Here is a 19500-nt window from a genome sequence, read left to right as displayed (position 1 = left end):
ACAGGTTCAGGAATGATAAGAGTTTCATAGAAGTCCACGTCAATCAGTTCGCCATGGATCTGCATGAGTTCAGCGGCAATGAAGTTATTGGCACACAGGTGTATAACCACATGGGAAGTGGGGGCAGAGGTGGGTTAAAATGTCAAAGCTGACAAAGTAGAGTGGAGCGTGTGGAATGGGGACAGCTCAAGGATTAACCCCCTCCCAAACACCCCCTATATATATGTCCGCAATAATTATTATACATACACAAATAGAATGAAGGTGAGTACTCTACTAAATATACATATCTTTTCATATACCAAGAGAGCATTGACTCCCACGGATGAGAGTTGTTAATCGAAAGTGCAGAGATTTTGGTACTTCGTAAGCCCAAATGCCCAGTTCCGATACACGATAGGATATATCCTCAACTGTCAGGGGGTTTTCTGGAAAACAACAAGCACTCACGTGAGCAGGCGCTGGAAACGTATTCGGCAAGACGTATTCTTGTGGCGGACGCGGGTTGGGAACCTGTAGCGTTGCCACCTCTCCCGCCGCGCAAGGAAGTGACGAGAAGGCGAAGAGAGGCAACGCCGCCGCCACCACGAGCCGTAACCCTCGCTACCTATGGCGCGCCGCCGCGTGCTCCTCTTCCTCAAGCCCTTCGACGTCTACCCTCCGCGCCCGTACGCTGGGGCCGCGGCCTCCTCCCCCACCTCTTCGCCGCCGTCGCAGCCGCGCGCCGCCAACCCCAAGGTTCTACATCTCTGTCTCTCTCTCTCTCACCCTCTCTCGTATTTTGGCTGTTCCGTCAACCATGGCTCTGCCTGAGGGCTGGACTGAGTATGAGGTGCCAGGGGGTTCCTATATTCCGACGGTTCGCACGGGGTGATGGGTTCCAAATGGTCCTGGAGTTCAGTTCTTTGCGCTTGGATCGTGGAAGCGACGACGGGATATAAGGTTTCTTTGTTCCAGAAACTGCGATCGCGGCGGTGTCTATTGCGCGGGGTGCGTTTGATCCATTTGGCGTGAAAAGAGGCGAAATGCTTGCCTAAATGGTGCTGAAGTCCAGGTGTTCGCTGAAATGCCTGTGTGGACTGTGTCCTCTTTTTTCCGTCTACTTTTGTCTTGTACTGATTAGCTGCCTAAACGCTAACTGAAATTCATGCTGATACCTTTTAGTAGCCAGTGCAGTGGCACTTCTCGTAATGTCTCGGGATGGCTTGTTGCATAGTTGCATTGTTTGATCAGGCTATTGGGAACAGTGAATAGTGTCCTCCATTTTTGGACTGGTTTGATTTCTGAGTCTGGAATGGTGTTTGATACTTTCTGGTTAGACAAAGGTTCACCTACCCCTGGTCTTAGGGGCTATCTTTGAACATTCTGAGCTCTATAGTGTGTAATTTAAGTGCATTACCGTTGATGCTGTCTGATTTGGATTACAAATGTTTTTTTGGCACTTATCTATCCTATTCGTGGTTTGTCCTTGCAGATCTTAAGTTATCTGGATGACAGGTGCAGAGTTCACAAGGACACTATTGATCTCTGCCAGAGCGTCCTGCAGCGCAAGTCCCTTGACTGGGCTTCAGTGCAGAGAAATAACTTGTCTCAGCCAATACGTGACATGGATCTTGTTATCGCTGTTGGGGGTGATGGCACTCTTCTTCGAGCTAGCCACTTCCTTGATAGTTCAGTTCCTATTTTAGGTGTCAATTCAGATCCTACTTGTCCGAAGGAGGTAAGTTGTTGGTTTTCTGACTCTCTGAACTTATAGCTTGAAACCAATGAGGTGGTACACAGTTTCATAGCTAGTATGTCATTTCTTGGTCGTATGAATGATACTTAAATTTATGCTTGATTAGATCTAGTTAAAATTCTGTAGCTCTTATGTAGGTTGACGAGTTAATCGATGAATTTGATGCGAGGAGAAGCACAGGGTATCTTTGTGCAGCGACTGCAGGAAACTTTGAACAGGTTATTTTCTCTGCAAAGTTTTCTCATGTTGTTATTAGTTTTGAGGCAATTGAACTACCTTTACTGAAATTCAAGCTTATCCTACTTTATAGAATTGTATCTAATGAAATCTTTTACTTCAGAGCTATCCAAGCTTAATGAAATTTTGAACTACCTTTACTGAAATCCAAGCTTATCCAATTTTCATTTCTACTGAACTTGTCATATTCCCAGATACTTGATGCAACCCTTGATGGCAGTAGATGCCCTTCGGAGCTATCAAGGATATCCGTGAAACTAAATGGAATTCAGCTACCAACTTATGCTCTGAATGATATATTGGTGTCACACCCTTGTCCAGCGAGCGTGTCGCGCTTCTCATTTAGGTATATTTCACCTGTGCTTCCTAGTAAATTTATTTTCGTTTCTAATGTGATCAATTATGATTTGTATTACGACCTTAGGAAAAGGAGCAACACAGGAGAAGGCTCGCATTTAATTAATTGTAGATCAAGTGGTTTAAGGGTCTCAACGGCTGCTGGATCAACTGCTGCTATGCTATCAGCTGGAGGATTTGTGATGCCATTATCAAGCCATGAGCTTCAGTATATGATAAGAGAGCCCATTTCTCCAACAGATGTTGACAAACCACTGCTGCATGGGTTAGTTAAGCAAGAGCAACATATGTTTGTTGTCTGGTACATCAAGAGGGTGCTGTGTATTTTGACGGCTCACATGTAGTGCATTCGATTCAGCATGGGGACACACTTGAGATATCCTCATATGCTCCAACCTTAAAAGTTGTTTTGCCGGAACATTTGCTAATGAAGCCATCTGAATAGTGAAGTTACAGTAACTTTGTGATGGTGCTTACTGATTTGATATTATGTTTGAGGTGACCTGAGATATTGAGTAATTAACTGCTATCAGTCCATCTTCACGAAGTGACTGATAGTTAAATGCTATCAGATGAAGTACTATGGCAATTTTATAATCTTCTTTTTGGAGACAAAGCAAAAGAAGGGTCATCGCTCCGAAGTAGATACAACTGAAATGCTTACGATCTACCAGGATTAGACATTAGTATGTTCTTTGGTATTTACGTTGCACTACGACATCTAACTCACCAACAGTGTGAGGCTACCATTTACATCTATGGTTGTTGATCCATTACTCCATTAGTGTCATTACACAAAGCTTGTGCTGCCAGGCTCTGGCCCTTACTTAGGATTTGCCAGAAGTTCATGCGTACAGCACTTGAGCTCAGGCTATTTTCAGCAAGGCTGAGATCTGACAGCAAGGGTTGAAGAGAGGTGCGGCCCTCAAGCAGATTAACAACTTCTGACATCTTTGGTCTGAGTGTAGGTGCTGCAGTGGTGCATAGCAGGGCAACATTCAGCATGCAGAGTGCCTCTTCTGTTGAGTAATTGGATCCTAGATCTGAGTCTACCAATTCCAGGAGAGTTCCTCTTTCCTGCAGAACACAAGCCTGCAGCAAGATGCAATTAGCTTACTACTCTCAAGGTATGTAAATGATAATAAAACAACTAGAGTTTGCAGTATTGATTCAATATATTCCAATTCCCTTGTTTACATGAAAATTCCTTATTTTGTTACCTTAGAAGTAAAAAAATCTAACAGTCAACACAGTGAGATTATTAGAATCTATTCCTTTTGTAGGGATAAAGAATGCCAGAAATGTAAGGTAGAGAATGTATAGGTTGTCATCCATGTGTGTTCAGGAGAAGTTTGGTTGGAAATGACACAAGGATTGGCCACTGGATTGGCCTAATGCGAATGTTTAAATAATATAAGGTCATCTTAAATGTGCATCCACATTCACTGTCATGAAAATTCTAGTCTTAAGTGAAAATTGATCTATGTCCCAATAACATGGCAAACATTACTGTTTACAAAAATTAAAGATCTATGAGTTACCCAATCAAGAAGATAAACAAAATCTTCCTTTGGCCTGTAGTTTGTGTTACTTTTTCCACTGACAATTTCCAAAGCAACAACACCAAAACTGTATACATCAGCTTTATCTGTTAAATAACCACGCATTGCATACTCAGGAGCCATGTATCCGCTGCATGAATACAGGATGATCAAGTCAGCTGAGTTTTGCAGTCTAATAGATTTAGCAACAAGTGAGCAGAAAAGTAATTTCCATCAGTTGTTGTTCAAATAGGAACTGATTATTAACATTGTCTTGAATCAAGGAAACCATCAATATGCTGTTAGTTGTGTATTTTCTTATTATGTTTTTATGCAGCAATGGCACCCCCATATGCATATGGTTTTCGGACTCTATCCGATGAATTTTTATTTCTCTGGGTTTTAGAGTCTATCCTTAGGTTAAATGTTGCAATATTCATTGTCACCATTGCTTCAGACTGCCTTCCCTTCAAGAGCTTCTTATTTGCAGTCTCGTAGGTCAGTTGGATATGTGGATGTGATTCTACGTTTTGATGGAAATAGGAGTATGGAATTGAAACACTTACATAGTTCCAGCTACTTTTGTGCTTATGTGGGTGTGGTCATCTTCATTAAGCTTTGCTAGCCCAAAATCTGAGATCTTGGCATTCAAATCTTTGTCAAGCAGTATATTGCTCGCCTTGATATCTCGGTGTACAATCCTTATTGCGGATTCCTCATGCAGATATGCTAGACCTTTTGCTATCCCAAGGCAAATCTTGCGTCTTGTTGCCCAATCCAGTCGCAGTCTATGTTGTTCAACTGGACCCAGCAGTAACAGTCCAGAAATAGTATGTTAGTTGTAACACGTAGCATAAGTTCAAAAGGGGTAAACCAAGAAACATGAGAGTATGATTACCGAAAAGAGCTCGTGCAAGGCAATTGTTTTCCATATACTCATAAACTAGCAACAGCTGGTTCCCTTCTGTACAACAGCCATACAGTTTGACAAGGTTTGGATGCTGTAATGCAGATATCATCCCTATCTCATTCACAAATTCCCTATTCCCTTGTTTAGACCTTGATGATAACTGCTTGACAGCAATGACGGTGCCATCGGACAGAAGACCCTGTCAAGTCAGCAAAGACGTTCCAGTATAAGCTGTGCCTCAGCAGTATCAGCCTCTGTATAATTTATGCATAGGGAGCAATGCTGACTGACCTTGTAAACTGAACCAAAACCACCTTCACCAATCTTGTTAGCCGTATTGAAGTTGCTAGTTGCCGCTTTCATTTGTCGCAAGGTGAAGGAACCATTTTGCAGGTCAAGGGTTTGGAGATCTATTGAAAGGATTTATATGCAGTCGTTAATGTATATACTAACATAGATAGGGATTATTTCTTTGTGCCCAGGTATAACTATGCAAAAGCTTTACTATCCTGAGTTAACTGCTTTATAGCCAAGGGAAATTTGTATCTAGTTTCTGTTTATTTTAGATTCACGGTATCTTTAAATTCATAGTACTGCTGAGCAGTACATGTGCTTTAGCACGCGACTTAACTAAAAAGTGAAAGATAGCTACCATTTTATTACATAACATAATATTTGAAATGAGTTGAATAAGAAAGTTACTCTAGTACCTTTATGCATCAAACTCTTTCTCCTCTGATTAATAAAATAAATGCCGACAATCAGAGCAGAGAAAATTGCTATAATAGGGATTCCAAACACCAAAGCATCAGACATAGATGCCCTTGCGGCCTTTTTGCTACTGCCAGTTTTGGGAGGTTCAACAGCCAGCGGAGGCTTGAAATCTGAACATGAACAAACAAGATCCAAATTGCCAGATAGTTAGGGAAAAAACATTTTTATTTCAAGATTCTAGTCTGACATGACATATTGTGTCCTTGCCCGTTGTAATTAATGGAGCAAATGTGCAAAATTGACAGATTCATGAGACAACAGGACACACTTGGAGTTACTGATATTGCAGATATCAGAGGGCCGTAAGAACCTCTATATGGAATGCTTCTTGTCCCTCTGCCTGCCCAATAGAACTGAATCTCTAGTGTATGATTTATGACATGTGTTTGAAATGTCTTGATAACTGGCTTTCCAACCGCACCAGCTGACTGTTTGATATCGAAATCCTCTAGCACCATTCTCCCCTGAGGTTAAACAGCCTATTGTTAGTATCACTACTGACAAAGGAACATGTTTTATTAGAAATGAAACACTAGCATCTAGTTTACCTGTATGAACACATTGAATCTTCTTTTGCCAAGGCTACAAAATGTGCTGTCATTTGTGAATAGAATTTCAGCAAAGTGAAGCTTAACTGTGTAGGCCCCACTGAACATACAAAGCCCGTAATATGTGAGCGAAAGAGGAGAAAGGCGGGCTTTGGTGTACAGCTCTGAATTGGGCATGGCCAATTTTGATGTGCTTGTTGCAATGAAGTTGTCATCAGTGATGTTGTCATCCATGAAGTTCCCAGTGCTGCTGAATGCCCAGTTTGAGCCTGGGCTTACATACAGCAATGAAGCACCTTTCGGTGTTGTGTCAGCTTCGTATTTGGTTTGGTTAATAATTACTTCTTTGTCACCACAATTGATATGCAAAGAAGTTTGATCTGTGAAAAAAGTGTAGGTAAATGTTCCATGCAGCTCCAGTGCTAAAACAAGAAGAAAACTAAGTACTAACCACAACCTGAGCATTGTGTACATTAAAACCAATGTACCTTTGTGTTGGACGTAGCCACAAATACCAGTTAGTGATTTTAATGGGTATGTTTATTTCCAGTTTACCATTTTGGTTTTGTAATCCTACAAGCAATTGCAATTTGTAACTTATCCAAAGTTCATTAATCATTATCAATGCTACCCTTGTCTGTCACAATTATCAGCATCCATGTGAAATGCATGTAAACAAATCATTTCTTCTTTGTTTTTTTACATGAGTGCATTTTGGTCTACTGATGCTTTAGAACTAACTGTGAAGCAACACAAAACATCAACTTACATTCTCCATTCAGAGCAACACATGGGAAATTCCTTTTCAAGCATGGCTGAACACTATTTCTGCACAGAAGGTAAAAGTGCCGTGTTAGAGTATTTGATTATGTCTAGACAGTTCCATTGCTATAAAGTTTTCTATGTATTGAAGCAACAAGGTAGAGGATCTTACAATCTGTTCATTTCAGGTGAAAAGCTCTCCACTACATTGCTGCAATTGAAGGATTCACATGAAAGGGTTATGTATTTTCATAACATACTGAAGCTCAAGAAGAATGGGTACCATGCTAAAGATTTCTTACACACTCCCTGGAAGGCATTGACTAGGACCTGAACTCCCTGCTGTGAAGTTATTAAAAGATATGTCCCTGCATATGTCCATATGATCATTCTTTGTTATATTTGATCATACTGATTGAAAGTTTGACTTTTAAGTTCAATAATAATAGTTATACTATTGAAATTCTTAGTTAGGGTATCGAGCAATTTTTTCTAGTCAGACACTAGTTAAACAAGAGTGAACATAAGAAGAAATCTCAAATGATTCAAAGCTATTTCCATTATCACAAACATCATGGATGCATTTAAGAAACAAGAGAACATTTTTTTCAGTTTTCTAGATCATCAATTCGGCAATCAGCATTGTATTAACACACCAACATCTTAGAAAGCTGAAGTCGTCCTTTCTTAAATTTAATGCTAACTTTAATATGCCCTGTAAAAGAAAGGTATGTGACATATTTTCATGGATATATGTAGGTATCACTGTATCAGAGTTTGTGCAAATAGACAATAGCTTACGCGATCTTGTTTCTTGTCAATAACCATCCAGGTATGTTCCCAGTGAGTGAGTTTCCAGATAGATATCTGCAGGACAATTTTGGTCAAGGCTTATTCAAGGAAGGAGCCCGATGAAATGCCATGTATGGTTCAGTTTACGCAGAACACCACAACTTACATGTAATCTACCCTTCCCATATAAGCAAAAGAAGCTGGTATTTGCCCACTTAGTCTATTGAAGCTCAGGTCCCTGCATAGACAATGTTGATAATAAAAGATGTGAATAATAAAAAAATTAGCACTTACATTGTGATTTATTACAGATGCTTAAGAGTTGTCCATGTGCCAATGTAAGACGGGATGCTTCCACCGATGGAACAGTTCCTTAGTATCCTACATTTGAGAAATTTTGTATCATATGAAAGCTGGCATATGGCAAGCTTGAACTTCAGTAAACCACGAACTTACAATTTCTTCAAGGATGGCATTCGACTTAAGTCAGGGAAAGATGAACCACTACCTCTCAGATCACTAATCCTTCTGTTTCACAAAGAAATGCAACCAGAATTTAGTGAAGGCTTATAGTTTTTTCTTTTTACAGGGTTGTGAAAACTTATATCCAGTAAGTGAATATCATTATATGTGTAAAATTATGGGAGTTTTAAGCATTGCTCTGGCATACAGGTCATGAAGGTTTGTCAATTTAGATAGGCTGGGGGGAATAGGCCCATCCAACAAAGATCCTTCTATTTCCCTGCACCAAGAGGTGTTTCATCAAATAAAGAAGATATTTTTTGTGGGGTGCCTATCATCATGAATTCACTGACTCACAATATTTGGAGGTTTGCCAATTTTTCCCAAAAGTCAGGCAGTCTTCCAGATAAATTGTTGCTAGAAATCCTCCTGTTATGGGGTTACCAGTTCCAATAGTTAAACATTAGCACCAAAAAACTTTGCAAAGTAAAACAGTGAGGGGGAAATTGGAAAGATGAAGGTATCCTTACAACTCAGTTAAATCAGTCAATAAAGATAAGTTAGTTGGTAGGGGTCCAGTGAACTCATTGGTTGATAGTACTCTGAATTTCGAGATCAGTATATTAGCCATCGTAGACTACATTAACAAACTCTACCAATAAGCATCCTTGATGCGGTATAAAACAAAATACTCACAGCTTCTCCATTTGACTGAGTTGTCCAATTTCAGGAGGGATTGGCCCATAGAACCCATTGCCTTCAATGTCCCTGCGGATTAATTTGCTGGTCAGAATTTGAGAAATAAACTCATCATAAAACTAGTTAACAGGGATAGTTTTCACCAGACTTTTTACTTACAGTTGAGCCAGGGTTGTGATCTTTGTGAGAACCATGGGAAATGGCCCTGACAATCTGTTTTCCATCAGAAACCTGCATGACTCTTGCATCAACAGATAAAAACATGCTTTGTCTTTCTGTTGTAGGATATGGAACACATTATTCTGCTCTATATTGCTAACTGGGAAGTAGATTAGGTGCAGTATCTTGTAGCCTCTCAAATGAAGGTTAATGTGGGATTCTTGTGCAAAACTACATTCTGATCGACAAGCATCCATAACTTATTACAGAAATTATTAAATTGGACCTCTATTTTTTAGTGCTGTATTTGATGTTCTTATGCATAGTGCACTTCATTTTTCTTTAAAATACAATTCTAATGTCCGTGTTTCTTTTCCTGTAGTGACTGTGGCTTCACAAGTTGCAGGAAAGCAAGAGCCTGTGGCATCTTTTTAAAACTCCATAATACTGGCTCCACATGCTACATCCTGTTCTACTACTCAAGAAAACAATTTGGACAAGCAAAGCGTAAGGCCACTCACAATAGTTTTAACTTCATATGGGCCCACCGGTCGGGTACTCCGCCATGAAACAAGCTCCGGCTTAGATCTCTGAAACATGGAAATAAAGAGCATTTCTTTTCCTATGAAAAATGTTTGGGTATTATTATTTATTCTCTTTATTAACGGATAACGTGTTTGTGGGACACAGGTTGAAGTTGAGTTTGTTACAGGTGTTGAAGGTAGGGGAGGTCGGCGAAGTCGGGCGGGAGCTCGCCGGAGAAGTTGCGCCCCGTGAGGACTCTGCAATAAAGGCGATCAACACAATCTCCTGTCATCCACTCTGTGTTGCCTGATCATCAGCTCAGTTGAAATACAGGTATGACGACACAGCCTTTGGATATAGGATAGTCATCAATCAGTTTGGAGAAACCACGCTTAACAACATACATGCGAACGACATGGCAGACGGTCTGGTTGGAAGCGGCGGCGGCGGAGCACTGGCAGTCCACGCCAGCAGCAGGGTCGTCGCACGGGCCGGCGGCCAAGTCCCAATGTGTCACCCGGAGCTTGGCCGCGATCCGGCGGAGGACGCGCGCTGCAAAAGAGAGGAGCGTTGGAGTCGAAGAGCAATGCCATTCTCACGTGCTGGTGGTGAGCAGGAGAGGAAAGGAAACACGAGGCAACAGACCTTCAGGTGGAGGGAGCCTAGGAGGAGGAGCTGCTGGTGCTGGAGCAGGTGCTTGGGTCCCTGCGCCATGGACGGCGGCCTCCGCGAGCAGGAGGCCGAGGAAGAAGGCCGAGAGCAGCCGCCACCTCCAGCGACATGGCGGTGGCAGCCTCCACGGCATCCACATTGCTGCGCTGCAGCTCTGCTGCGGCATCGTGCCTGTCCGGTCCGGACTCCGGATGCAGGCGGCTGCCGTGCAGTGCAGGCAGCGCGTGAGCCTGGCTCAAATATCACAGCCAGAGAGAACAAAAAAGAAAAGACAAAAAAAAAAGGAACGCGCTAAGAATCTCTGGTCCCTGAATCGATATTGAGTTATTGACCTCATGAGGTCTCCCTGTACTCCTTGCAATGTTCTGCACCTGCCTGGTTTGCCACGCCAAAGTTTGTTTCTAGAATTTCCACGGTCATCGGGCATCGATCCGAGAAATGGCTACCGGGGTAGGAAACAAGTGCGGAGCAGCTCCCATCATCTTACAATTACAACAACGAGACCTTCCCAACTTCGTCAAAATGTTATGGCGAAACAACGGATTACTGTAAGTAAACTATTAATCACGCACGTGCCGCCAGAGTGTAATTCCTTTTGGACGGTCCTTCAGAGTGTAGTCGCTTGGTAACAAACATCGAATCAGTCACGATTCATGATGGTGTAAGCTTGTGCCTTTTTTCAGGTTTTCTTGTTTCTCCAGCCTGGCTGGTCTACCCGGTCCAAGTCAGACACCCCCGTCTGACCCGTCCGGGTCGATCGGCGTCTACGCTGGGGGTCCACATATGGCATGCATGCATTGCCTTGCACAAACATCTGGCCATCATGCACTGCACGCACGGTCGACTGGATCTGATCTTTTGCACAGTTTTGGCCATGGTCCTTTATCCCTAATGACCCTCAGTTGCGTAGTGTGGGTCCTTTATCCCTAATGAAAGAAAAATGGTGAGGCCTGGCATGTTCTCTCATTTCTTATTATAGGCAGGGTTGCAAGAACCACAAGACCGAGCGAGGCTACATCTTGAAGTCTTGGCCACAGCAAGACGGTGATGCTGAACTAAAACAGAGAAGATGGGAGGATGTTGATCAAAGATGGAAGCCTCCAGACAACTTGAAGCGAAATGAGACGTTAGAATTAGTTTTGGCTCATTCTGAATCGCATTGATTGTTTGACTCACATCATGCATAGGTCCCATGAACATGCATTCGGTGTCCAGAAGCGCGTTCAACGCAATCGGTGAAACGGGCAGGAGCCGGACGCGACCGTCGCCTATTTGTCCGTAGGTTTTAGTCACCCTCGTGAGAAAACGCACGGAAATGCCAGTCGGGGAAGATGATGGTGAGCGATAGTTCGTCAGCTATTGGGGTGTGGTGGTCTTCGAAATGAAAGATTCTTTTAATTTTGCATATGTACGTACAAGTGTCGAGATGAAAGTTGGGAAAGGCTAAAGCCCGAGATCACTTGCGGCCCTTTCGATACTTTTAGTTCGTTTGAAGGGTAGATTTTCTTTTTATAGCAAAGTGCAAGCCTCATGTAGACGAGGTGTCGCGAGCGAGGTGTTTTGGTTGACAGAGGGAGCGTGCATAGGGTTGGCAGAGGGACGTCAAATCCAAGTTTAACGGTCGTCATCTATTGGCTAAAGTGACAACTAACTTTTAGGCACCAAAAAACTACCATATCCCATATTACAATGTAAGAGCAATTAAGAGTTAAATTCTAATTTAGACTATACGGGGGTAAAACCATAAAACTCATCTTATACATCAAAACGGCATACTCCTTCCATTTTAAAATATAAGATGTTGGTTTAATTTGGTATGAACGTCTCCAAGCTATACTACTGCCTCATTTCGGTTCTAAGATGTACTTCCTCTATTTCAAATTGTAGGTTGTTTTGGCTCTATTTCAAGTCGTAGGTCGTTTTAATTTTTCTAAGTTCATAACTATTATTATATATCTAGACATATATTATATCCAGGTGCATAGAAAAACTATGCATCTAAAAAGTCAAAACGACCTACAATTTAGGATGGAGGGAGTAGATTATTTTTGTTTTTTTCCTCGAACACGCAGGCGAGCTGCGTATCAAATATATTAAGAAGAAAGAAGGGCCAAGCACCCGGTCACCAGTACACAATTTTTTTTAAAAAAAAGGAGAAAAACCTGAAGAAAAAACCCCCACTCACACACTACACTTTAATACCCTTTTACAAGACAAAGAAAAACTTGACAAAGAAAAACCCATTCCACCTAACCATTAGCTAGCAGGGCGAACACTTTAATAGCAGACAGAAGTCCATTTAGGTTAGGTTGAAGCCCATCAAAAACACAGCAATTTCGATGATTCCAGAGCAACCAGGCCACTAAGATTATAATTGAATTTAGCCCCTGTTTAACTTGACCATTCACCATGCTGCTCACCTTGTGCCACCAATCCTCAAAGGAGAGATCCTCAATCTGTGGAACAAGCACTTGCAGACCAAGTCTTTGCAAAACTGCAAACCAAATCTGGCGCGCAAAAACACAATACAGTAACGGATGATCGATTGTCTCCTCCTCTTGATCACACAAAGAGCACCGCTCAGGATGCGGCAATCCTCTCTTAGCAAGCTGTCCAGCACTTGTTACGAGCAACAAGCCACATAAGAATTTGCATTTATTGGGGGGCTAGGTCTTCCATATCCTTTCCCAAGGTTTGAATTGGATGGCTCCAATAAACATCGTCTCATATGTTGACTTCGCTGAATATTTTCTGGATGATGAGAATTGCTATATGTGAGAATCTTCCACTTCAGGCTGTAGTACTATTTCTGATACTAGATCCCATAGGCCAAGGTACTCAACCAGGACATTCAGGGTGAGAGCTCCTCTTATGTCAGTAACCCATCAGTTAGGGCCTCCTAGACTCTTATTTTCTTTGCTCGATTAGAGATTGAACCAAAGAGGTGTGGTACAAGCTTATCGAGGCTCTGCCCATGGATCTATCTGTCAGTCCAAAATAGAGTGGTCCTGCCGTTGCCAACTTCCGAGATGATGGCCACAAAGAAGAATGATTTGATCGAGCAATGTACTTGGATGGGGAGGAAGCCAGAGCTATCTCATTCTGAGGGCCCAATCAAGTTGCTGCAGCTGAGATATGCCAAGACCCCCTAGTTCAGGTGGACGAGTAACTTTGGGCCAAGCTACCAAGCAATGTCCTCCTTTAGCATCCTTTCTTCCCTTCCATAGGAAACCTCTCCTGATCTTGTCAATGGATTTAAGAGCCCAAGCTGGGAGGTCCATAGCCATGGACAAATGTATTAGCATGGAAGTAAGCACAAATTGAACAAGAACTTTCCTCCTGCCCTTGTTAGCAAATTAGCCTTCTAGCCAGGAAGTTGGTCTGCTATTTTATCTATTATTGGTTGGATTTGAGCCTTGGTCAATTTGTGTAAAGAGAGAGGAAACCCAAGATATTTGCAAGGAAAATCAAGCAGCTGGCACGGGAGATGCAACTGAATTGTGTCCCTATCTTCTGGTTTACACTGAATAGGCAATACACTGCTCTTCTGAATGTTGGTTCTTAAACCAGAAGAGTTCCTAAAGAGCTCTAGCATGTCCAGAGTGATATCAATGTCAGTAGCTGAAGGCCTTAGGAATAATACCACATCGTCTGCATAGAGTGACATTCGGTGATGCAAAGCCCTTCGAGCAAGTGGTTGAAGTAGATCCTCCTCTGAAGCCTTTTTCACCATGTAATATAACACATCCATGACTAGAATAATAACATTGGCGATAATGGATCCCCTTGCCTCAATCCACGCTGATATGTGATTTTCTCTTCAGGAATGCCATTTAGTATCACCTGTGTGGATGAAAAAGTGAGCAGGCCACTGATGATATCACACCAGATCTGTCCAAAGCCCAAATTTCTCAATACTTCCAACAGAAAGGGCCATGAGACTGAGTCAAATGCCTTTGTTATATCAAGCTTCAGAGAATCCGAGCTTGCTTCAGTTGGTGAAGGTAACGAGCCATTTGCTGCACTAGCATAAAGTTGTCCTATATAAACCGCCCATTTATGAAAGCACTCTGGCTGGAAGAGACCATCTGATCAAGACAGCCTGCCAAGCGGTTGGCTAATATTTTTGTAATGAGCTTGGCAAAGGAGTGAACCAAACTAATTGGTCTGTACTCTTTGATGTGTATGGCATCATCCTTCTTAGGTATGAGAGTGATGTAGGCTGAATTCAATAGATCAAAGTTTCCAAATTTTCTGCTCCAAATGGTTGAGACAGCTGACATCACATCAGTTTTAATTATTATAGGCAAGCATGCCTTACAGAAATTGCTAGTAAAGCTGCCTGGCCATGGGGCCTTGTCAGAAGGTAGTGAACAAATCGTCTTCCAAACTTCTTCCTCAGAAAGAGGAGCCTCCAGCCCAGATAGATCATGGTGTGGGATGGCAGCTCTTCCAGGTTGACAGTAACCTCTCGATCATGAGCTTCACCCAATAGCCTGCTGTAGAAGGAAAAAAATATTTTCCTCCTTTTCCTCATGACTGGTGAGTACATGCCCATCCTCAGAGGTGAGTTTGCAGATGAAGTTCTTTCGTTTGCGGTGCCTGGCATGTGAATGGAACAAAGCTGTGTTGGCATCTCCCTCGGAGAGCCAGCTTATACGAGATCGACTTCTAGCAATTGTGCACTGCAGCGATGAGAGGGCTAAGGAATGCTTCTTAAGCCATCGATGCAACCACTTTTCCTGATTAGATAGAATTCGAGCATCTTGTGCTATTTCCAATTGATGAAGGACTTCCTTGGCCAATCCAAGTTGAGAGTTAACATGGCCGATCTTCCTATGGCTCCACCTTTGAAGGCCTTTGACCGTAGCTCTGAACTTTGTAGCCAGGGTAGCAAAGGGACATGTAGACGCTGGAACAGATGCCCAAGCTAGCTCTACTGTCTCCTGAAAGCCCTCCAATTTGGTCCAAAAACCCTCAAAATGGAACCTAGCCTTCCCCGGCTTGATAGCATTGAGACTGAGTAAAAGTGGGCAATGGTTAGATCCATCCATGGTGGCACTTTGTAGCAAGTTGTTAGGAAAAAGCTGATCCCAATCTATAGAACATAAAACTCTGTCCAGCCTCACCAGCTTGGGTGAATCTTGCTGATTTGACCATGTAAATTTGGGGCCATGCAGATGCACATCATTTAACCCAAGGTCATTGATTAGTCGGCGAAACCTGCCCATCATTGCCCGATTCAGATTGTCATTGTTCTTGTCCTCAGCCTTCACAATAAGATTAAAATCTCCCAACACTATCCATGGTCCCTAGCATGCCGCTCTCACATGCCTCAGCTCTTGTAGAAATAACAACTTGTTATCGTCTCCTTGAGGCCTATACACGCATGTGAGCCACCAGGTTGGCCCGATAGTTGGTCTGAACTAAACTGAGATACAATAATTGTTCACTCGGCGGACACGCCGCAGGCCCAAGGCAATGCTTCCAAGCAACCAGAATCCCTCCACTGGCCCCAACCGAAGGTAGCTCCGCAAAGTGAGAGAAATCCGAACCAAGAGTGGATAGTATTGTTCCTTGAGAGATCCCAACCATCTTTGTTTTCTGGATACATGCTACATGGATCTTTGAAGCACTAACCGAGGTATGTACTGAGTCCTGTCGGGCCCTAGAGTTAAGGCCACGCACATTCCAGCATAGGATGTTGGACGCATTCATGATAACACACAAAAAAGACAACCAACAGATCACACATGAAAAAGGAATTAGGCCCTCAGCTCCTGTTCCAGCACCTCCTCATCAGGGACAGTCCAGCCGAACAAAGCTGCAAGGGCTTGGGCATGCGAACTGAGAAGTGATGAGGACCAAGTAAACATCTTATTATTCATCAAGCGCCTCCTGGCGGATACATTCAGTTTCGCCTACAATGTCCGTTGACGCTCATGATTGACATACATTTACTCCTGTTTATCTTCAATAATGACATGAATTTAATACCTAAACTATCGATTACACCTAATAAACCGGTCATTTTCACATATGCAACGTATTTTGGAGAATGTTGTGTTTTTGCAAGAAATTGGGACTAAAAGCATATTTTTGGATAAAGCACTGAATGAGCATCGAATCAAACGAAGATGAAGGTCAACGGGCTCAGGAAGGGGCTAGGCCGATCGGCCTAGAGGAGCCCAAGCCGATCCTGCTAGCACTCTCTGGCGCCCCCTGGTGCCCATCTTTGGCAAGCAACCCTCCAACATTACTTAGGGGCTAAGTTTATGAAGATATAGCAAGGATCACCTCGAGATCAAAGAGGAATCGGAGAAGATCAAGTGGAGATTTGGAAAGTTATTGAAGATCAATCTCATCCGGAAGCTACCGACGTGCCAAGCCCACATGCAAGTGAAAAGAAGATTCCAGATCACCTAAGGAGACTTGGAGATGAAGCAGGACGCGAGAGGGCAAAAGGAAGGCTTAGGTCGATCGGCCTGGATCCTCCCAAGCCGATCGGCCTGGGGTTTCCTTCGCCCCCCTCACCTTCCAATTTTTACCACGCGTCCTCTGGACTATAAATACCTCGCAAAACTACCAAGCCCGCAAATTGGAGACGACGTACTCGACGTGAAGCAGTAGACAAGCAGAAGGAGCTTGAGGGGCACCATTTTGGAGAGCTAAGGGCCGTGCAATTGTTAGGTGTTAGCGTAGGCGAGCCTCTGCCGGCGTGATCACCCTGTGAGGAAGACCACGCTGGAGTTTTGGAGCTAGGAGTCATCAAGATTAAGGTAGGACCCCGATAGTGATCTTGTGATGTACAATCATTCATGGTGAAGTAATAGATCTGTTCATGTTCTTAGCGATCCAAGTATCTTTTTCTATGGTTTTATGCTCTATTGGGTTTGCTTGCTTTTCGATCTATTAATCGATGATAAATTGCTTAAGATGTTCTTGTGGTCGTGGTGACCGGATTTGCATACCTGATCTACCAATGAATATAACATGTTCTTTTGATCGTGTCTTTAATCTACCTATGCTAATAGAGGGGATCGTGACGGGGTCTTTCTTACGTAAGATAGGGGGTTTCAGGAGGCATATTGGAGGTGTAGATTTAAAGATACTTTTTACTAAGATCATATATGTGTTGCTTTGCTATCTATGCTTAAAATTACAACATAGGCATAGTCTAGGTTGCTCTAAATTGGTTACCTCTACTCTATATGTTATCTGTCTGTGCATGTTTAGTAGATTACATCTGAATGACTCATCAACACCAAGTCCATACTAACAATACTAGTTAAAATAGATCTTGTGCTATAAGTTCCACGTATTGATAAACCTTAGGGGAGTACTCTGAGGGAAAAGCTACAACTAATCCGTACGCTTGTGGTTCACAACTTGGCATGCTAACAGCCGTTGACAATGTCCAGCGCCCGCATCACATTCTTTTTGTTTCTGGTGGAGGAAGCATCACCAATCGCCTCAGGCTCGATTCCGGCTATGCGCTGACTACGGCGTGGAGGTGCAGCCGGCGTGCACGCCCGCTGGCGGATCCTGTTGGTGTGTGGTGTGGGGAGAATTCTGGACGTCTTCTTGGAAAGCTTTGCCATGAAACTTGACCTCTTGCTAGGTGGAGAGCTCCTTGTGGGAGACACAGCTGTGGCAATCTCACCCTCTTCCTGCAATCTCAAGTCAGCGTCTTGGGGCTTTTGACGTCGCCGCAAGTATGATCTTGGGTAGCTTGGCACTAGCGGACGATCTTGGGTAGCTTGGCACCAGCGGTGAGGGGATGACGGGAAGACTCCGGATCTTGGGCGCAGCAGCCGTCTTTGGCGATGGAAGAACAACAGTGGGAAAAGATCACATTGCCTCCATCGTTGGCGTGCAGACACTGGTTTTAGTCAAGATCTCGTCCGCACCCAGGGGAGGCTGAGTGATTATGTCACTTTCGACTCGGAGAGCATTCCCATCATGGGCCTCCAAAGGCGCCGGCCAAACTCCTACTTCATCTTCAATCAGCCCATGGGAGCCCATGCCAACAGGCAGTATCTTCACATGGTCCGCGGGAACCAAATCCCCCATCTCCAGGGAGATCTTGTGCACGCCAGGGCTTGCTGCCTGGGCCTACGTGCCCTCAAAATTTGCTGCTTCAATGGGCAGGCCTGTTGACGGCCGCTTCGTGGACTGTGACCGTTAGCCGTTGCCCTCGAGGTCCCATTGGGAGTTGAGGCGGCCGCCACCGCATGAATGTCTGCGGAAGGAACCAATGAGACGCACAGGGGAGGAACCGAGGAGGTAGCGGAATCATCTAGTTGCTCCACGTGTCCCTCAATCACAAGTTGTGACCCCAACTGCGCATACACCGAAATTCAAGGGGCACCCGCCTGCGCCGGAGGAGCTTCTGGCGAGCCCAACCGCGCCGCCGCCGTCGACGACGCCACTCGTCATCACCGGAGGCGGAGCAGGAGGATCCGCTGGGCCTGACGTAGGATCGACCGAGGCCGAGATTGTAACTGGATAAACCAGTGTACGTTTCTAAGGGCGCGGGCTTCCAGTCTCCATTGGTGGCTCCACGATCTGCAGCTCCATCTCTGGCAGAATCATGGTCAGGTTCGAGCACTAGGTCATCACTGTGAACACGTCCCGCCGATCAGCCGTGTTCGGATGAAGGCCCCTAATCCAGCAGTGATCACTGAGGAGTAACTCCGCCGTTGTCAATCCCCATGCATGAGCTGGAATGCCACGAATGTCCACCTCAACTACCGATGGCAAGGTCGCCACCGTTGAATGTAGGAAGCGCGTCCATCGCATAACATGAAGCCTGAGGGGTTGGGGCAATGATCGGCCGACCACCATTGTACACCCTCTCTAGCAGCTCCTCACTCGGCAAGATCAAGAGAAATCTCTCAAGCCCAAAACGCTGAAAGGTCATTGAATTTACCTGGATCTAAAACTGGCTAGCGATGCTGGCGAGGATGGAATCAGAGTTGCCGCTAAGCATGGAGACGACCAGTGCGCGATGAAGTCCATCTTCCCTTTGCGAGATGGCAGTTGAACGATCAAGGATTCGCCAGGGCTTCCGGGAGTAGACCTCACCGCCGGCCGGAGGCTCATCGCCGCTTGAGACCGTAGGGGTAGGAGTGTCCTCGTGCAGGTCGGGAGCGTCGGGTTGACTAGCGGCTGCACCTCTCCCAGCTCCGGCGCCAGCCTTCCTTCGCATCCCGCACCTGCGCTTCCACCCCTGTGCCCCCCCTCTTAGGGCGTCAGGTTGGGGAGCCGTGCACACCGGAGGGACCGGTTCGCCGGCCGGGACAGGTTTCGGCTGCCAGACCA

General features: G+C 44.3%; 2 protein-coding genes and 1 long non-coding RNA gene across 8 annotated transcripts; 2 read left to right on the top strand and 1 right to left on the bottom strand.

The window, feature by feature from the left end:
* Positions 1–479: 479 nt before the first annotated feature.
* Positions 480–2799, top strand: LOC101771154 (probable NADH kinase). The gene is given in 6 exon segments (XM_004956575.3): positions 480–738; positions 1475–1720; positions 1876–1956; positions 2170–2321; positions 2400–2635; positions 2638–2799. Coding segments are annotated over 6 exon segments (984 nt in total). The 5' UTR covers positions 480–609; the 3' UTR covers positions 2778–2799.
* A 155-nt stretch (positions 2800–2954) lies between these two features.
* On the bottom strand, positions 2955–10801 carry LOC101771806 (probable LRR receptor-like serine/threonine-protein kinase At1g07650). 4 transcript variants are annotated; one of them, XM_012844194.3, is made up of 24 exons: positions 10150–10800; positions 9909–10056; positions 9690–9761; positions 9501–9569; positions 8980–9051; positions 8818–8889; positions 8652–8723; positions 8479–8550; positions 8330–8401; positions 8116–8187; positions 7969–8040; positions 7826–7897; positions 7669–7734; positions 7170–7235; positions 7040–7078; positions 6875–6933; positions 6106–6485; positions 5826–6021; positions 5494–5667; positions 5075–5193; positions 4772–4982; positions 4440–4674; positions 3874–4024; positions 2955–3424 (listed from the first exon to the last, which is right to left on the bottom strand). In XM_012844194.3, the coding sequence occupies exons 1-24, from the start codon at positions 10340–10342 to the stop codon at positions 3089–3091; spliced, it is 3090 nt and encodes a 1029-aa protein (XP_012699648.1). In that variant the 5' UTR covers positions 10343–10800; the 3' UTR covers positions 2955–3088. The 4 variants fall into 4 exon arrangements, with proteins under 4 accessions (XP_012699648.1, XP_022680156.1, XP_022680158.1 ...); XM_022824421.1 differs by having other exon boundaries at positions 5868–6021; XM_022824423.1 differs by lacking the exon at positions 8330–8401.
* Positions 3322–10067, top strand: LOC105913913. Of its 3 annotated transcripts, XR_002676475.1 has the most exons (6): positions 3322–3459; positions 6888–6944; positions 7056–8489; positions 9362–9486; positions 9670–9837; positions 9927–10067. It is a non-coding gene; the product is annotated as an uncharacterized LOC105913913 (long non-coding RNA). The 3 variants fall into 3 exon arrangements; XR_002676476.1 differs by lacking the exon at positions 3322–3459 and having other exon boundaries at positions 6485–6944; positions 9692–9837; XR_002676474.1 differs by lacking the exon at positions 3322–3459 and having other exon boundaries at positions 6485–6944.
* Positions 10802–19500: the final 8699 nt, after the last annotated feature.

This window comes from Setaria italica, chromosome II, assembly GCF_000263155.2.
Source record: "Setaria italica strain Yugu1 chromosome II, Setaria_italica_v2.0, whole genome shotgun sequence".
Taxonomy (NCBI): Eukaryota; Viridiplantae; Streptophyta; class Magnoliopsida; order Poales; family Poaceae; genus Setaria; species Setaria italica.
Note: the sequence above shows the minus strand (reverse complement) of the source record. Positions and strands in the feature narration are given on the sequence as shown.